This window comes from Phascolarctos cinereus, unplaced genomic scaffold, assembly GCF_003287225.1.
Source record: "Phascolarctos cinereus isolate Bilbo 61053 unplaced genomic scaffold, phaCin_HiC Scaffold_8;HRSCAF=390, whole genome shotgun sequence".
In the NCBI taxonomy this organism is placed as follows: domain Eukaryota; kingdom Metazoa; phylum Chordata; class Mammalia; order Diprotodontia; family Phascolarctidae; genus Phascolarctos; species Phascolarctos cinereus.
This window is the reverse complement of record NW_027556291.1, coordinates 72262386-72280692: the sequence shown is the minus strand read 5'-3', so window position 1 is coordinate 72280692 and position 18307 is coordinate 72262386. Positions and strand designations below refer to the sequence as shown.

The 18307-nt window shown below is 41.8% G+C and overlaps 1 protein-coding gene and 1 long non-coding RNA gene across 4 annotated transcripts in view; one reads left to right on the top strand and one right to left on the bottom strand.

Moving 5' to 3' along the window:
- The window catches only part of LOC144455004 (uncharacterized), a 265597-nt gene that overhangs the window by 29970 nt on the left and 217320 nt on the right, over window positions 1-18307 (bottom strand). Inside the window, exon 3 of the long non-coding RNA XR_013483637.1 lies at window positions 10832-10939. This is a non-coding gene — a long non-coding RNA (uncharacterized LOC144455004). The remainder of the gene's footprint in view (window positions 1-10831; window positions 10940-18307) is intronic.
- TMLHE (trimethyllysine hydroxylase, epsilon) overlaps window positions 1-18307 on the top strand; it is a 107502-nt gene that overhangs the window by 80545 nt on the left and 8650 nt on the right. For all 3 annotated transcript variants that reach the window (XM_020975552.2, XM_020975549.2, XM_020975548.2), the window contains 3 exons: window positions 10401-10677; window positions 15166-15285; window positions 18056-18292. In XM_020975552.2, coding sequence (XP_020831211.1) covers window positions 10401-10677; window positions 15166-15285; window positions 18056-18292 — 634 coding nt within the window. The remainder of the gene's footprint in view (window positions 1-10400; window positions 10678-15165; window positions 15286-18055; window positions 18293-18307) is intronic.

The window sequence follows — 18307 nt, the reverse complement described above, 5'->3', positions numbered from 1 at the left end:
GGGCTGGAGGCCACCACTCTGTTCTCCTCAGAGTGAAGGGGTACTGCACTCTAGCTATCTACTCCCTTAAATATTATCTGCAGTATCTATCTGCTACCTTAAATGTTATGGGTTAAACTATATCTAGGAGATGTGATCTTCAGGTTCAAACTAAACTTCTGATTGCTAATCTTTAATGGGGAAAGGAAGACCCCAAGCTTTATATCTGAGGCTTGACTTGAACTCACACAATGAACTCACATAGTAAATAGAAAAGAAACCCATTTATCTCAGTTGATAGCAAAACAGAAATCAGAGAAAGTATACATAGGAGAACATATATCAGAAAATACAGAGTGAATGAGCTCTTCCATTGGGAGTAAGGTAATTCAGCACAACTAACAGAGAAAATCCTAGACCTCACCCAAGCAGGAGATGGGGACATGATGGAGATTGCCAGCTCTTCTCATGTCAGCTTCTTTCCAGAATCTTATTTTTCCTTTATCAACTAAAGTAGCGTTGGCATCTTTCATCTTTTCTCTCAAAGCTGGAAGCTAGAAGTGCCCAAAGCTACTACAGAGCATGAAGAGACTCAAGAATTTGATGAGACCAAACCTCTTCTCTTTTCCACTTTTGCCAATTCTGTCCTACCCCTCATGCCAGTGTGGGGTGTTGATCCCCACCAATGAAGAGAAAGTCCCACACCAATGAGCTTTGGGACTCAGATTACACCAGAATCTCAGAGTAACTGGGAAGCATTGATAGCCAAAGGCTCAGACATTATTTGGGTAGGTTGCTAGTTAGTTTAAAGCCAAGGGGATTAAATATTGTTGGTTTTGGTCTGTTACATCTGATTCTTCATGACTCCATTTGGGATTTTCTTGGCAGAGATCCTGGAGTGGTTTGCTATTTCCTTCTCCAGCTCACTTTACCAGTGAGGAAACTGAGGCAAACTGGGTGATGTGACTTTCCCAGGGTCACACAGCTAGTAAGTGTCTGAGGTCAGATTTGAACTCAGGAAGTTGAGCCTTCCTAACTCCAGACCTGGCATTCTATCTAGCAAGCCAATGTTGCTGGAAACTTAGGGTTTTGTCTGATCATTCCCACTCTCACCTCCAGTGTCTCCCTATTTACTGACTCCTTCCTGTTTATGTATCAAGTTCCTCTGATTCTTCCCACTCCTGGCTGGCTCCATCTGCCCCTCTAGATTCTAGAGTAGCCTGAAGAATTCAGGAGTATCTCAATTCTAATGACATTGACTCAAGCTCCCACTGGTTGTGTTGCCCTCGCTGTCAGATGCTAGTTCCAATTAACTACTTAACATTAATTAGCTTTTACAAAAGGCATATTTCCTTGAAAGATACAACAAAAACAAAAGTACAAACATTCCCTCCCAGCAATGTGGGGGTACACTTCCTTGATCCCACCTCAATCTGGAAAGAATGGGCTCACAATTTCTATATAGCCTTGGTCCTACCAAGTTCATGTTGTTGTTGTTGTCATATTTAAAATAATATCACTGCCAAATGAAAGTCTTTGTTTCAGCTACTAATGGCCCGAAGGTTGCTCCTGAAGGGCATTTCTTGCTCATAGAGGCATTGATGCTGAGCTGGCTACAGAACCCATACACTGAGACACCAGGTTACCTGGACCCTTCAAAACTCCTAAGTTTAGTATTTCCAATCCCTTCCTAAAACAGAAAGGAGCAAATACAAAAATAAAAAAGATAGAGGGCCATTTTCAATGGACCATGTATAGGCCTCAAAGGGGAGAAGTTTTCCCCCATTCCAGCATTATCTTTTACCAGACACCATAAACAAAGGAGTCAAACCAAGAGAGAGAACAGCTGGAGAAGAGAATGTCCAAGGCTTCTTTGAAAGTGCCTCTAGTTAGTTTCAGTTCCACAAGTTCAGCTAGTCAAAGAAACTTGCCCTCATGTAATTAGCAGTCTAGAACTCCAGTTCCAGAATGTCTGGGCATATTTCACTATCTCTCCAAAGCACTTCTATTACACATCATCATGATTATCCTAGAAACAGGTTCTCCACCCTCTCCCACAGGGAGACTTCATGTCAGCTAAGTGTGCTGAAGGGCAGCTAGGTGGTGCTGCAGTGGATAGAGTACCAGGCCCTGGGGTCAGGAAGACTTGTCTTTCTGAGTTCAAATCTGGCTTTGGACACTAGCTGCGTGACCCTGGGCAAGTCACTTCACCCTTTTTGCCTCATTTTCCTCATCTGTAACATGAGACGGAGAAGGAAATGGCAAACGCCTTCAGTATCTTTGTCAAGAAAACCCCAAAATGGGGTCACAAAGTCAGATACAACTGAAATGACTCAACAACAACAAGAAGCATGCTGATACACTATGTACATGTATTGGTCATTGGTTACACCTCCAAACATGCCCAAGTTTCCCCTTCCTTAATAACTCTTCACTTAACCCTTCCATCCTCTCAAGGCCTAATTCTCTCCTCTCTTTACTGCTACATTCCTAGCTACTAGCACAACTTCCTGGCTACTAACTGCCCTCTCCAAGATTACCAGTGCTCTTTTCACTGCTAACTCCAATGGTCTTTTCCCTCTTCTCTTTCTCCTTGATCTCTCTACATATCTTGACTTGGTTACCCTTTGTTCCTTTGCTTTCCATGACGTTGTGCTCACCTGGTTCTCCTCCTACCTCATGGGCTCATAAACTGAGATCTGCAAAGGACCTTAGAGGTCAACTAGTTCATTCTCTTCATTTTACAATGAAGAAGCTGAAGTCTAGAAAGGATAAGTGACTTGTCCAGAATCAAATGCAAACAGTAAGTGACAGAGCTAGGATTTGAATTCAGGCCCTTTAAGTTCAAATCCAGTGCTCTTTCCACTGCACCACACTAACACCTATTTTATAATTTCTTAAGTCTCTTTCAGTGATTCAATGTCTTTCTCTCATCACTTGGGTTTCTCTCAAGGCTCTGTCATTACCATGATTTCAGTTGTCCCCTCTACAGAGATGACTTCTAAATTAATGTGTCTTCCTGGAATTGTAGTGTCTGATCTCTAATTTCTTGGTTGACATATTCACCTGGGTATTTCCAAAACTGAATTCATTACCTTCCTCCCTAAACTTGCTCCTCCTCCCAGATTCCCTTTTTGTTGATAACACCACCATCTTCATGGTCACTTTTGCTCACAACCTTGGAATTATCTTTGAACCTTTTCTCTTCCTTTCCCTTCCCCACCCAGATCCAGTCAGTTTGCATCCATATACATACCATCTTATAACTGCCTATCTCCACTCATACGACCACTTCCCCTCCTCTCCCTCTCTCAGATAAAACCTTTATCACCCTCATAGGTTCATAAAATTTGGAGTCTGAAGGGACCTTGGGAATCATCTATCCCAGTCTTTTTATTTTATTGGATGCATGACTTCAGGTAAATCCTTTAACCTTTTTCACCTGAACTACTACAATTACTCTGGCTAATCTCCTCTTTGGCCTCTCTCTTCTCTAACACATCCTTCACATGCCTTTGTAAAAGCTATCTTTCTGGTCTGGAATGTATACCCTCCTCATTTCTCCTTTTCAGAAGCCTCTCTCCTCTCTTCCTTCAAGATTCTTCTCAGGTCCCATATTCTCTATAAAGATTTGTGTACATTTTGTATCTCTTTTTCAACAGTAAAATGAGAGCTTTTTGAGGGCAAAGTATGTGTTATTGTTTAGTCATTGTCTCTATCCCCAGTGCACTTAATGCATGCATTTAATGTATGGAACTCAAGCTGCCTCCAGGAAGCCTAGGTCTTTTTATTCCAGAGGTGTGCCCCATCCTTGGCTGATGCTGTCTCTGTGTGCAGGGAATCCCTATTGCTCCCTGATGAATCAGTTGCCCTTGTTGGATTTCAGGTCTATCCAATACCTATTTCCCTTTGATCTACATAACTACCTTTTTTGGGAATGTCTAGCTAACTCTCCACTTAAGTCCAATATCTGTCAATCTATTGCCTTATTCTCAATGTTGCCTTCTTGAGAGCAGATTTTATTTGTTAGACAGGGGTAGTATTCCTCCAAATCACCCACCAATAGGCTAATAGGTTGCTAAGTCTTTCACAGTTGATCTCTACAATATTGCTAATACTGTGTACAGTGTTCTCCTGGATCTGCTCACTTCACTTTGCATCAGTTCCCAGGTTTTTCTGAAACCGTCCATCATCATTTCTTAGAGTGCAGTAGTATTCTATCACAATTATATCCCACGACTTATTCAGCCATTCCCCAATGGATGGGCATCCCCTGAATTTCCAATTCTTTGTGGCCACAAAAAGAGCTACTATAAATATTTTATACATATGGATCCTTTTTCTTCTTCTTTGATCTCTTTATGATACAGGTCTCATAGCAGTATTGTTGGGTCAGAGGATATACATAGTTTAATAGCCCTTTGGGAACAGTTCCAAATTGTTCTCAGAATGGTTGGACTAGTATGCACTAGTATCCCTATTTTTCCATATCCCCTCCGGTATTTGTCATTTTCCTTTTCTGTCATGTTAGCCAATCTGATGAGTGTCCATATCATTTGGCCATTTATCAATTGGGAAACAGCTCTTATTTTTATAAATTTGGCTTAGTTCTCTATGTATTTGAAAAATGAGGCCTTTATCAGAGAAACTCACTGTAAAGATTTTTTTCCCCAGTTTCCTGCTTTCCTTTTAATTTTGACTACATTGAGTTTTTCTGCAAACCCTTTTTAGTTTAATGTAATAAAAATTATCCATTTTACCTCCTATGATCCTCTCTATTTCTTGTCTGGTCATGAACTCTTCCCTTATCTATAGTTCTGACAGGTAAAATTTTCCACACTCCCCTAATTTGCATATAATATCACCCTTTATGTCTAAATCACATACCCATTTTTGGCCCTATCTTGGTATGTAGTGTGAAATGTTAATCTATAGCTAGTTTCTGCTGTACTCTTGTCCAGTTATCCCAGTTTTTACTGTTTGCTCTTGGTTTTAGATAAATACTACTTGGTTTTATACTACTTGTAATTATAAGAAAAGTTCCATTTATTCCTATGCTTTCTAGTATTTTAAATAGGAATTGGTGTCAATTTTGTCAAAAACTTTCTGAATCTATTGATATAATCATGATTTTTGTTGTTTTTGTTAATGATATAGTCAATTATACTTACTAGTTTTCCTAATATTGAACCCTGCATTCCTGGTATAAATTCCACCTAGTCATAATGTGACACAGTCTTTGTGATATATTGCTGTAATCTACTTGCAAATATTTTATTTAGAATTTGTGCATTGATATTCATTAGGGGAATTGGTCTATAGTTTTCCTTCTTTGTTTTTGCTCTCCCTGGTTTAGGTATTGAAACCTTATTTGTGTTGTAGAAGGAATTAAGTAGGACTCTTTCTTTACCAATGTTTTCAACTAGTTCATATAATATTGGAATTAATTTTCTTTAAATGTTTGATAGAATTTGCTTGTAAATCCATCTAGTCCTGGGGATTTTTTCTTAGGGAGCTCATTTATGACTTAATTTCTTTTTCTTAGATAGGGTTATTTAAGTATTCTATTTCCTCTTCTGTTTATCTAGGCTATTTATATTTTTGAAAATATTCATTTCATTCAGGTTTTTTAGTTTTATTGGCATATAGTTGGGCAAAATAAATCCTAACAATGGTTTTAATTTCATCTTCATTATTTGTGATTCACTTTTTTCATTTTGATACTGGTAATTTGGTCTCCTCTTCCTCCTCCTCCTCATGGGGTTAAGTGACTTGCCCAGGGTCACACAGCTAGTAAGTGTCAAGTGTCTCAGGCCAGATTTGAACTCAGGTCCTCCTGACTCCAAGGCTGGAGCTCTTTTTTTTTTTTATCCATGCCTAGAATGCATGCCCTCCTCACCCCTGCCTCTTAGGATTCCTAGTTTCCTTTAAAGCTCAACTCATGTGCAGCCTCATAATGGAATCCTGGACTTAGCTTTGTTTTAATGTGTCTAAGCCTTTGGCTGTTTAACCCATTCCTTCCTCCAAAGGTGCCTTTGACCTGTAGCCTTTCTTTCCCAAGAGGGGGATTCTCACCTGGTGGTTCCTTGGTCTCCTAGTCAGGAGCAATGAGATTTTACTTCCCAGGAGTTCTCCTGGTGGGCAATTCAACCTGTGTCATCAGGTATTGGACCAAAGCATTCTCCCTACAGGCTTCCCTGGGTACCCCATCCTTTCCTACCTGCAAAGCCATTCATTCAAGAACATAGTTCTTGCATCTTAGCTTCAGATCTAGCATGTAACAAAATGAGCTTATTTCTCCTTGATATTCTGATATTATAAATGTTCATTTCATTGTAGCTAGTATTCCTGTTCCCTCAACTTTAAATGGAAAGCTTTCTCTTTCTGGAGTCATTTATTAGTTTGCTTGAAGGATTCATTGCAAGCAAGGATGCCTTGCTATGACACCTGCTGTGTTTTGCTCAAGGCTACTTGCTTGCTATAGGCAATTTCCTTTGATGGGCTGTGGAAGGTAATGAGATCTGAGATAGGGAAGAAACAAGAGAAGTCACAGACTATGTTACATAAAACATATTACCACCGTGTTGCAGAGTTGGATGGACTTGCAGACTTCCTGGTTGTTTTATGTTCTGCAACATTTAGAAAAATATTTCCCAACATCAGCTTCTAAGTGTGTTTTGCAATCTCAGTAGCAGATTTCTTATCCTCTGTATTTCTGCATTTGATTCTTGGATCAAATATATAAGCAGCAGCATAAATGGACTGATATCAAAATTTTTCCTGTTTTTAATAATGTCTTTCACTTTTCTTCTGTGTTTATGAGTAGAAAGACTCATAGATATTATGTGGGGGTATATATATATTAGTATATGGTATATAGTATATATATATATGTGTGTGTGTATGTGTGTGTGTGTATATATATATATATATATATACACACACACACACACACACACACACACACACACACTAAATTGGTTTTCTTGGGGCCATTTGGTGAGGAACATCTGACAGAAATAGATTGATTCAAATGAAGTGGTTGCTATAATTATTTTACATAAAAATGTTTCTATTTTAGAGGTCTTAGTTGGGAGGATCCCAGATGGCCACTTAGATTAACACTTTCATTCTGGAAATAAATTATAACCCCCTTTTTAAAGTATATTTTTCAGGGTTTAAAGGTCCTCAACAGAGAACCAGGAGAAATGAAAGTATAGCTCAGCTCTTCCATTGACTTTATTTGTGTTCTTAGGTGAATCATTTTCAAACCTCTCAGGTTCTTCATCTGTAAAAATGATTTTATAATGAACAGGTGAATGAAAAACTCAGCCACTCAACAAGCATTGATTAAGCACCCACTATGGGACAGGAAGTGTTAGGGATACAAAGAAAAGCAAAAAGATAATCCCTGCCCTTGAGGAGCTCCCATATTCTAATAGGGGATACAGCGTGCAAACAGTTGTGCACACCAGCTCTCTACAGGGTTGTGTTGTTCATAGCTTTCCTTCCAAGGAACAAGCATCTTTTAATTTTGTGGCTGCAGTGGCCATCTGCAGTGATCTTTGAGCCCAAGAATACAAAATATGACACTGCTTCCATTTCTTCTCCCTCAGTTTGCTGGGAAATGATGGTAGCAGTTGCCAAGATCTCAGTTTTTTTCAATGTTAAGCTTCGACCCAGCTTTTACACTCTCCTGTTTCACCCTCATCAAGAGTCTTCTTAATTCCTCTTCACTTTGTGCTATCAGAGTGGTCTCATCTGCATATCTGAGATTGTTGATATTTCTCCCAGCCTTAATTTTGGCTTTTGATTCTTGCAGCCTGGCATTTCACATGATGTACTCCACATATAAGTTAAATAAATAAGGTGACAATATACAGCCTTGTTATACTCCTTTTCCAATCCTAAACCAATCAGTTATTCTATGTTCGGTTCTAACTATTGCTTCATGGCCTGCATATAGGGTTAGTAGAAGGTAATCTTAGAGGAAAGGCTTCCTGTATAAGCCAGGAGGCAGAGTGAGAAGGGAGAGCATTCTAGCCATGAGGGTCAGCTAATGAAAAGGCACACAGGTGGGACATGGAGATTCACATATGAGAAACAGCAAGTGTCACTGAAACATTGAGTGTGTGGAAGGCACTGACTGGGAAGGGAGAAGGGAGCCAGGTTATGCAGAGATTTGAACAACAAGCAGAGAATTTTGGATTTGATCCTGGAGGCCATAGGAAGACATTAGAATATTTTCAATGGGGGGGATTTTTAGAAAAATCACTTTGACTCCTGCATGGAGGATGGATTGCAGTGGGGAAGTCTTGAGGGAGGGAGATAACTAGAAGGCTCTGGCAATAGTCCAGGTGTGAGAGGATGAGGGCCTTCACTAGGGTGACTGGGAGGATGATAGTGCAGCTCTTCTATGGCTTCTTTACTGACCTCCAGGCTTGTATCTCCAACTACCTACTGGACATCTTAAAGTCAACATTGTCCATAACTAAACTCGTCATCTTTCCCTCTAAACCTTCCTCCCTACTAACTTCCCTAAGGGCGCAGTCCCCCAGGTTCACAAACTAGGTGTCATTCTTGACTCTCATCCCCCAGATCCAATCAGTTCTCAAGTCCTGTCTTCTATATGGGACACAATGGATAGAGCACTGGGCCTGGAGTCTGGATGACCTGAGTTCAAATCTGACCTCAGACACTTACTAGTTGTGTGACCTTGGGCAAGTCATTTGCCTCAGTTTCCTCATCTATAAAATGAGCTGGAGAAGGAAATGGCAAACCACTCCAGTATCCCTGTCAAGAAAACCCTAAATGAGGTTACAAAAGGTCAGACTTGACTGAAATGACCAAAGACTTCTATATGCCCCCTTCTGTCCTGTGACACTGTTACCACTCTGGTGCAGACTCTCATCACTTCATGCCCGGACCTTTATAGTTGGACTCCCTTCCTCCAGTGTCTCCCCACCACAGTGGAGAGCAGCCAGTGGTGCTGCAGTGGATAGAGTGCCAGGCTTGGAGTCAGGAAGACTTGAGGTCAAATGTGGTCTCAGATACTTACTAGCTGTGTTAACTTGGGCAAGTCACTTAGCAAGTTTAGGCAAGTCTGCCGCAGTTTCCTTATCTATAAAATAGGGGTAATGATAGCACCTCCCTCCCAGGTTGTTGTGCGGATCAAATGAGATAATAATTGTAAAGCTCTTAGCACAGTGCCTGGCACCTAGTAAGTGCTATGTAAATGTTAGCTATTATAGCCATCATTACAGTCCATCCTCCATTCAGATGTTCCGAAAGCACAAGTCTGACCATGTCACCCCTCTTAACTTAGTAAACTTCAGTGGTCTCCTATTGCTCCCAGAATCAAATATCAGATCATCTGTTTAGCCTTTAAGGCCTTCATAACTTGGCCTCTTCCTAGTTTTCCAGGCTTCTTCCACCTTACTCCTTTCACCCTGCCCCCCCATATGCTGTATAGTCAAGTGGCACTGGTCTTGTTTTCCCTCGGGCTCCATCTTAATCCATCTCCTAGTTCTGCACATTTTCACTGGCTGTCCCCCAAGCTCAGAACTCTCTCCCTTCTCATCTCTGTGCCCTGGGTTCCCTGGCTTCCTTCAGGTCTCAGCCTTTTTCTAGTCCTCCTTGGTCTTCACGCTTTTCCTCTGACACCATCTCCCCACCTCCAGTTTATCAGGCATAGATCTTATTTACGCAGAGTTGTCTCTATGTTGTTTCCTCCATTAGAGTATGAACTTAAGAACAGGGACTATTTTTTGCTTTTCTTTGAACCCGCAGTGCTTGGCTCAGTGACTGGCACATAACAGGTACTTCATAAATGCTTGTTGAAGTTATTGACTTGGATGAGGGGGAGGGATTAGGGAAAAGCATACCGAGTTTTGTTTTAGACAATAAAAGGCATATGATCAATGCTTACTATGTACAAAGCCCTGTGCTAAGCACTGAGGAAATAAAGAGAAGGGTAAGACTGCTCTCAAGAAGCCTCTGTTCTAACGGGAGAGACAGCAATACAAATGTGGGTTTCACCCGCAAGTCAGATTTTTCATTTCCTCCATTTGGTTTTTCATTTCCCTCCTGATCATTAGCCCCCTAAGTGGCAAAACAGGTGGTAATATATATTTTTAAAATGATTTCCATTGATAAAATGATATTCCTTTCTAATCTTGAGCCATTTTACAGTGTCAAAGACTTATTTTGACTATGAGAATGTTCTTTTCTGAGTCTTTGGTAGCTGGGGCTGTTGAGGGGTTAGGTGCTGCCATAAGCCTTTAAACCACTAAAAAATTGCTTATTGAAGAATGTGGCCCTGGGTAACTGGTTACTGAGAGTGTCAGTTTCATTCAACAAGTTCCTAAGGATCCCACCCAGATAGTACATTTTATGATGCTTCCTTTTTTTCCCCTCTAAAGGGCCGGATGGTCATGTGACCAGGTATAGTTTGGAGTGGCTGCTGAAGAATAGCTATGAAGGGCAGAAGCAGACCGTCCAGCCTAGAATTTTGTGGAATGCAGAGATCTACCGGCAAGCCCAGGTGCTGCCTGTCGACTTCCAGAGCTTTTTGGAGACCAAGGATGGCCTCAAGGAGTTTCTACAAAACTTCCTGCTCTATGGAATTGCATTTGTAGAGAATGTCCCTCCAACTCGAGAGGATACAGAAAAGTTGGCAGGCAGAATCAGTTTGATCAGGTAAACTTTAGTAGGACCTAGCCAACATCCAATTTCTCAAGTCCACCATGATTAATGTACAGAGCCTGAGGGCCAGAAATCAAACATGACTTGATTACTCATTCTCATGCATAAATTCAAAATATCATGTGGCAGTAAGGCCTCAGATACTTACTTTTATGCTGCAATTTCTAATATGGAGGCATATGGAGCAATCCGAGAGATTTTCCAGCCCATTGATTCTCTAAGTACAAACTGGGCAATACTGTATTTCCAGTCCATCCTAGAAACCAAAACAAAGGGAAAGAAAGGTGAATTCCGGATACACTTGGTGCTAATCCCTGGCAAAATTCTAGAATAGATTGCACATTAAAAGGCAAAATGATCATAAAGAATTCACATGGGTTCAGGAGGAAGTCATAAATGGCCTCAACTTTCCAGGGGAGAATAGGAACAGGTGTGGCAAGAGGAGGATTTAAGTAAAAGGGAAGTACAGGCCTGGACAGTCTCTGTTAGAGCTCAAACAAAAGGGGGTGATCAAATGCCTCAGCAGCCCATTTCAATGCCATGCAGTTCAGCAGTGTGTCAGGCACTGTACTTGGTGCTGGGGGCACAAATACGGGGGACCTTAAGGAGGTGCTGACATTCTACTATTCAGATCCAACATGTATTTTACACAAAACATTAGCAAAGTAAATACTAGTAATTTGGTGATTGTAGTGGCTGCAGGGGGGGGGGGGCAGGCCACTAACACCTGAAGAGATCTCGGAAGTTGAGCTGAGCCTTGATTCCCCAAGGCAGAAGTAGAAGGTGAGGTGGAGGGAGAGTCTTCCAGGTCAGGCAGACAGATCCAAGGTAGAAGGTAAAATGTTGTGTATAGGCGACAGCAGGTAGGACTGTGTGCCTTCAGCAGAGAATGAATGAGAGGGAGTCTAGAGACATAGGCTGGAGCCAATCTGTAAAGGAACATAATCAAACAGAGGAACTTCTGTTTTATCTAAGTAGCAATAGGAGCTGCTGAAGCTTCTTGAGCAGGAGAATGGCATGGTAATTCGAAATTCCCATACTCTAGAAATATCAGTCTGTTTGTTGTGTGGAATATAGGTTGGGAGAGACCAGAGTCAGGAATACCAGTTAGGAAGCTGGTACTAGAAGATGGGCTAGGCTGGGGATCTTCTACTGGAGCAAGCATTCACGGCTCATGCCACAGACAGGAATTGAAGCCTGATGAAGTAGATGTGGGCAGCCTGAGCTGTAGGAGGTCTGAAGGCCAAGGAGAGAGGATGGGGAGAGGCCAAAGCTAGAGTTTTGGTATGGACTCATTCTCAGTGCCTCCTGTTATAGCAGCAAAAGGTTGGAAGCAGTGTCCATAGCATGGTTGGGAGTCTGGGGGAGGGAGATTAGGGCATTGGACTTGGAGTCCAAAGAGAAGTCACAAGCCACATGGGCAGTCACTTCTTCTCTCATGTCCTGGAGATGATTTTAGTTATTGCCAAGAGTTCACAAGGTTGCTGTTTGAAAAGCATTCAGTAAGCTCTATTATATGAATGTGAGCTCTGCTGTGTGATTTGCTGTGGCATGCTGGTGGGAGCCCTGGGCTGACTTCAGGAGCCCAGGAATTATTTCTGCCTTCATCCCATACCAGTTGTTTGACTGCAAACTGTAAAATGATGCAAAGAATCAACACCTTTCTGGTCTGCTTTGTCAGGATCAAATGGGAGAAGAGGTGAAAAAGGTGGGATCTACCAAGATAGATCGGAAGACTCAATGGCATCGATCTTCCTTTTACTGTCCCAAGAGTAGCCATTTCAAAGGGTCCAGCCCAGTAGGGCAGATCTGTTCCCCCAGCTCATTGGTTACATCTTCTCTGTGTGACCAAGGGTCCTCTGTATCCTCAGGCTGGAGCTTGGGTAAAAGCTTAGTCCTTAAAAGTTTCCAGGAGTTTTCTCCTCTGTAAAAAGGGGTTAGAAATGGACTTGATGACCTCCAAAGTCCATTCCATCTCCAGGATCCCACGGTCTTCATTAGATTTCTCTGATGGACTGAGGCTCTCACAGCCCTAACAGCATCCTCTCTCACAAATCCTGTGATAGCTTGAGACTGGGGCTGATTGGAGATTTTCACAAATGAAAATTTCAAATTAAACTGAGTGCATGGATGTGGTTAGCCACTTCTCAAATCTGGCCTACATGGAAAACTGGAGATTACTGTGGCATTTTGTCACAAGAGCTAGCAGCAAGAGGGAGGGAGGACTGAGGATCTCTATTGTTGCAACTATGGAGCCCCGCTTGTATATGTTTGGGTTCCATGTAGTAGCAAATAACAACTACATGTATTCCATATGCATATCCCAAGCATGTCCCAGGAAGGGAAAGAGCAGAGCTAGGGTTCCCACCAGGTCTCTGGCTTCTCTGGCCTACACTGTCTCTATAACACTCCACTGAGAAGATGCTCTTCAGCCCAGGGATGAGGGGGAGGGAGTGATCTCTAATCTTAATAGTCTATAATGATGGGCTGAAAGAATCCAATAAGAGGAAATGTAGAATAGAGAGAAACATAAAGTTCTACACTTGAGTTTCAAAAAGCAATTCATACACAAAGGACAGGGGAGGCACAGCTAAACAACAGTGCACATGAACAGCCCCTCAGAGCTTTGCTACATACAGTTCAGTATACTAACACTAATCTAATCCTGGGCTGCAATCAGAGAGAAACATCATGCAGGCTGAGGGAGGTGCTAGTCCTGCTCTTACTTGCCCTGGTCAGACTACATGTGGTGTAGTTGGGGGGGCGGGGGAGGCACATTTTGAAAAGGATATTTTTAAGTTGAAGAATGTCCAGAGTTGGGCAGTCAGGAGGGGGAAAGCCTGCTGTGAGGCTTAGTTAAGGGAACTAGGTATGTCTAACCTGGAAAAGAGAAAATTGGGTGGAGGAGAACATCACAAGTATCTTCAAGTATTTAAAGGGCTATCCCAGAGAAGACAGATTGGACCAGCTCTGCTTGGTCCTGAACAACAGAACCAGGAGCCACAGGTAGAAGTTGCAAAAAGGAAAACAGGTTGATGTCAGGAAAAACTTCCTAAGAATGAGAGCTATCCCAAAGTGGGAGGGGCCACCCTGGGAAGTGAGGGATCCCTTTCGCTAGAGGTTTTCAGGCAAAAGCTGGCTAGCCAATAAGTGGTTAAGCTATAGAAGAAATTCTTATTCAGATTTAGGCTAGACTAGATGGTCCCTGAGGTACTTCTCTTTGAGGTCCCATAATTTGTTGAATGAATGAATGAATGAATGAGGTAGTAATGTCAAATGACAGAATCCACATTCATAAAATCTCAACCTAGGAAGATGAGCTAAAATGTAAGAGAAATGAATAGGGACAAATGTAAAGTCAATTAAGAAAAATAAATTTGGCAGGGTACAGAATAGGAGGAAAGAGGGCTGCCAGGCTTAATAGGGGTTTGTGGGCAAAGGACTTGAAGTTCGCAATTGACCATCTGTTCCACGAAATGTGAAAGGATCAATGAAATCTCGTCCTACTGCAATCCTGACAATCCTTTCAATTCCTATAATACTTCACCTAGATTGCTCTCAGTCCTTATAATGGCCCAGTGAGGAGACAAAGCAGATGGTGTGTATCATCACTTCATTAAAGCAGCTGAAATTCCAAATTTAAGTCACTTTCTCAGCAAATGAACCAGGAATAAAGTCTCCTGACTTTATGCTTTTTGCAAAAGCAGTAGTTTCAAGGTATTCTATGCTAGCTCCCATTTAGACAGATTTACCAGTTGTATTTGGGTTTTAGGTGCCACAGTCTTAGGACACAGATGAAAAGCATCTGTTACCTGGATGGTTAGGGATATGAAGACTATGGCCAGAAAGAAATAGGAAGGAAATAGGAATGGTTTGCCTGAAAAAAGAGAATCCATAGGGAGGTAGAGGTCTCCTGCCTATCCTCAGATATTTGTGGGGCTGTCATGAGTAAGCCAGTCAGCATGGAGTTAAAATTCAGATAGCTCTATCTTAGCTGACTTTATGAAACAACTTCCTGGCCAGAGCTGGCCAGAGAAATCAGCCCCCTTGGAAGTGAGCTCCCCATCATTGGAGGTATTCAAGCCAAGGCTAAATGTCCACCTCTTAGGGTGCTGTGGGGTAGACGCAGTCATTGGGTGAGGGTCGTGTTGAATAATTTCCAGAGTCCTTCCAACCCAGTTTTTCCAGTCTGTTATTCTAAGAGGTCATTGAAGGGTTCAGAGCCCCTGATGACTTATTATATTTTATACTTTAATGTCAACTTCTTGACAAGGAGATCAGTGAACAGACCTTTGTGGAGGATATTGTCATATTCAGCTCTGATGAAATTTGTTATCTTTTTTCCAGATAGCAGCCTGGTTGTCTAATTGATTTTCATGGGGAAAAAAATAAGAAAGTATTTCAGGGTAGATATCAGGGGGGAAGATTGAAGGGGAAAAAATTAAAATGTCAAGCAATTCATCTTCCATCTCTACCTTACAGAGAAACCATCTACGGTAGAATGTGGAATTTTACTTCTGATTTCTCCAGGGGAGACACAGCATATACCAAGCTAGCCCTGGATCGCCACACAGACACCACCTATTTCCAAGAGCCCTGTGGGTATGTGAACCAACTAACCAGGATCAGAGCGTGCTTCTTAGGCTGACAGCAACTGTGTGTATACCTGTAGGCTACTGGCCCTTTCAGTGACATATCAAAATCTTGCTTAAAATCCAGTGAGTTGCACTGTTTTTGTTTTTGTTTTTTTTGACCTTGTCCTCCTGGAAGCCACAGTCACTCTATGATTTAATAATACTCATCAGCCTCCTTTTAGCTTGGTGAACTGTAACATTTTAAATGGGAAAAGAAAGCAATCTAATTATAGAGCTAAGGGGTTTTATATTTTATTGAGTTGATTTTCTTTTTCCCAAAGCAATTGACATCTTTAAGTAATTTTGTTCCATGGAGTGATTATTATATGGGATAGAGAAAAAATCCCTTTCTCCACACATTTTGAAAAGAAAACCGATAACAAGATATCCATCCTTCCTGTCCCCTGACACACACAATCCGCATTGCTTTTTTCTTCTTCCTCTGAAATGTTAAGCTTCCTAAACAGGATATGCTTTTTCTTTAATGAAACCAGAAAGGATGACATTAAAAGGGAGAGGTCATTGTCTCTCCCAGGAGAGGAGGTCAGGGAAGTGAGAGCAAGTCAGACATTACCACTCCAACCTTGTCTAGCTGACCCACCTAGCTACCCCCTGCATCCACCATGAAGAAAATGATGGGCTGCTGATGTCACTGCTTCCACTAGCTGCTGCTAGCGCATCTGACCATCACTGGTGTCTGCCACAGTTTATTTCTCAGCTCTGTGCTAGGGAGTGAAACACCCATAAATCCCACCTCTGAGTCACTGGTCATTGATGGCCACACCTTCCTTCCCCTTGAATCTCTTATACCTAAAGCTCTTGTTTACACCAACACTGGAACCTACAGTGAGTCATTAGTCTTCTCCAAAGGAAGACTTGAAATCAGACTAATGGTGTTTTGTAAAAGCACCAAGACTAATGCCGGATGCCTATGCACAAAGGAGTCACCATTACTTATGCTAACTAGCAAGAGAGAAACATTCATCTGACTTACACTTCTCAAAGCTAGCAATCAACTTCATTAATGGAATGCATGCAAACATTTGTTTATATTACTTATTAGACAATACAAGCATTAACATCACTATATCTTAGGGCTTCCCAGTAAGTAGGTCTTATACTTACTCAACCATGAGGTTCCCTCTCTGCCCAGACAGAAGCCATGTGTCTCCCTCTGAGGCAGTGGCCCAGAAAGTCACCAAATCTCTGTTAGGCAATCAGCACTGCCCCCAAGCTAACACAGGAGATTCCAGTCTCAAGTGCAGGGAATGCAAGAGTCAACCTCAGTCATGACCCAAGAGCAGGCTGAAGACTAGGGGTCTCTTGGTGGGTTTCTTATAGTTCTAACTATGGGTATTAGTTGGCTGCAGTGGTTGATTACCTAAGCTTAGGATAAAAGGAAACGTCATTGTTTCTAATGAAACTGTCATTGTTGTTGCTCAGTCATTTCTGACTCTTTGTGACCCCATTTGGGGTTTTCCTGGCAAAGATACTAGTTTACCATATCCTTCTCTAGCTCATTTTACAGATGAAGAAACAGAGGCAGCAGGGTTAAGTGACTTGTTCAGGGTCACACAGCTAGTAAGTGTCTGAGGCCAGATTTGAATTCATGTCTTCCTGACTCCTGACTTCAAGTCTGGCACTCTATCCACTGTACCACTTAGCTGCCCAAGAAGGTGAATGTAAGATTCCCTATGGGACCAGGCTGAGGACAAGCTCGGATCACAACTGATGGGAAAGGTGGGAAAGCTGTGAGGCTTACTAGCCTCAGTCTTGGCCTGTGGCTTACTTTGTTGTTGTTGAGTAGTTTCAGTCATGTCCAACTCTGTGACCCCATTTGGGGTTTTCTTGGCAGAGATATTGGAGTAGTTTGCCATTTCCTTCTCCAGTTCATTTTATAGAGGAGGAAGTGAGGCCAACAGGGTGAAGTGACTTGCCCAGGGTCACCCAGCTAGTAAGTGTCTGAGGCTGGATTTAAACTCAAGAAGATGAGTAGTCCTGCTTCCAAGTCCAGTGCTTTATCTACTGCCCCACCTAGCTACCCCCAATAACAGTTCTTAAGAACTACCTGTTTTTAAGTCTCTCCTCAGAAAATGCCAAGTTCCTTTTGAGATAGTTTAGGAAAATTTTTTAAGGTACCGTGCTAGGTACAATGACAAAAATGAAAAAAACAAAAACAAAAAAACAGTCCCTCCTCTTAAGAAGTTATCATTGGGGTGGGGTAGGGAAAGGTAATCAAATGTTAACTTAGAGAACACTAACAACTAAGGACATCAAGAAAAAATTCCTAATTTTTTTTTTAAAGAAGAGTTTTCCTAAACTATCTCAAAAGGAAGTAGGCATTTTATGAGGAGGGAGGACATTGCAGTCCTGGGATGGCTAGCCTAGGCCAAGCTCAGATGCAAAAGATAGAGTTTGGCTGGAACATAGAGTTAGAAAGGGGAAGAATTTTCATGAGCCTAGAAAGGTGGGCTTTAAAGACATTTACTTGTCATTTATCTTTTATCCTTGAATCGGTAGGAAACCACCAGCAGTTAAGCAGAGGACTGATGTGCTCAGAGTTGGGCTTTAGGGAGATCATTTGGGCAGCTATGTTTTTGATGGATACTTTTGTAATAGGATTGGTGCTAATGAAAGGAATTTTCTTTTTCCCCAAAATTCTTTTGTGTTCCAATAAGATCCTCTGTTAACCAATGAACAGAGGTATTTCTTGATGTCCCTTTTTTCCCCTTCTTTAGCATTCAGGTATTTCACTGTCTCAAACATGAAGGGACTGGTGGTAGGACCCTGCTCGTGGATGGATTCTATGCAGCAGAAAAGGTCCTGCAGAGGGCTCCTGCAGACTTTGACCTCCTCAGCAAGGTGCCACTGAAACATGAGTATATTGAAAATGTGGGAGAATGTCACAACCACATGATTGGGGTTGGGCCAGTCTTGAATATCTACCCATGGAACAAAGAGCTCTACTTGATCAGGTGAGCATGAAAAAA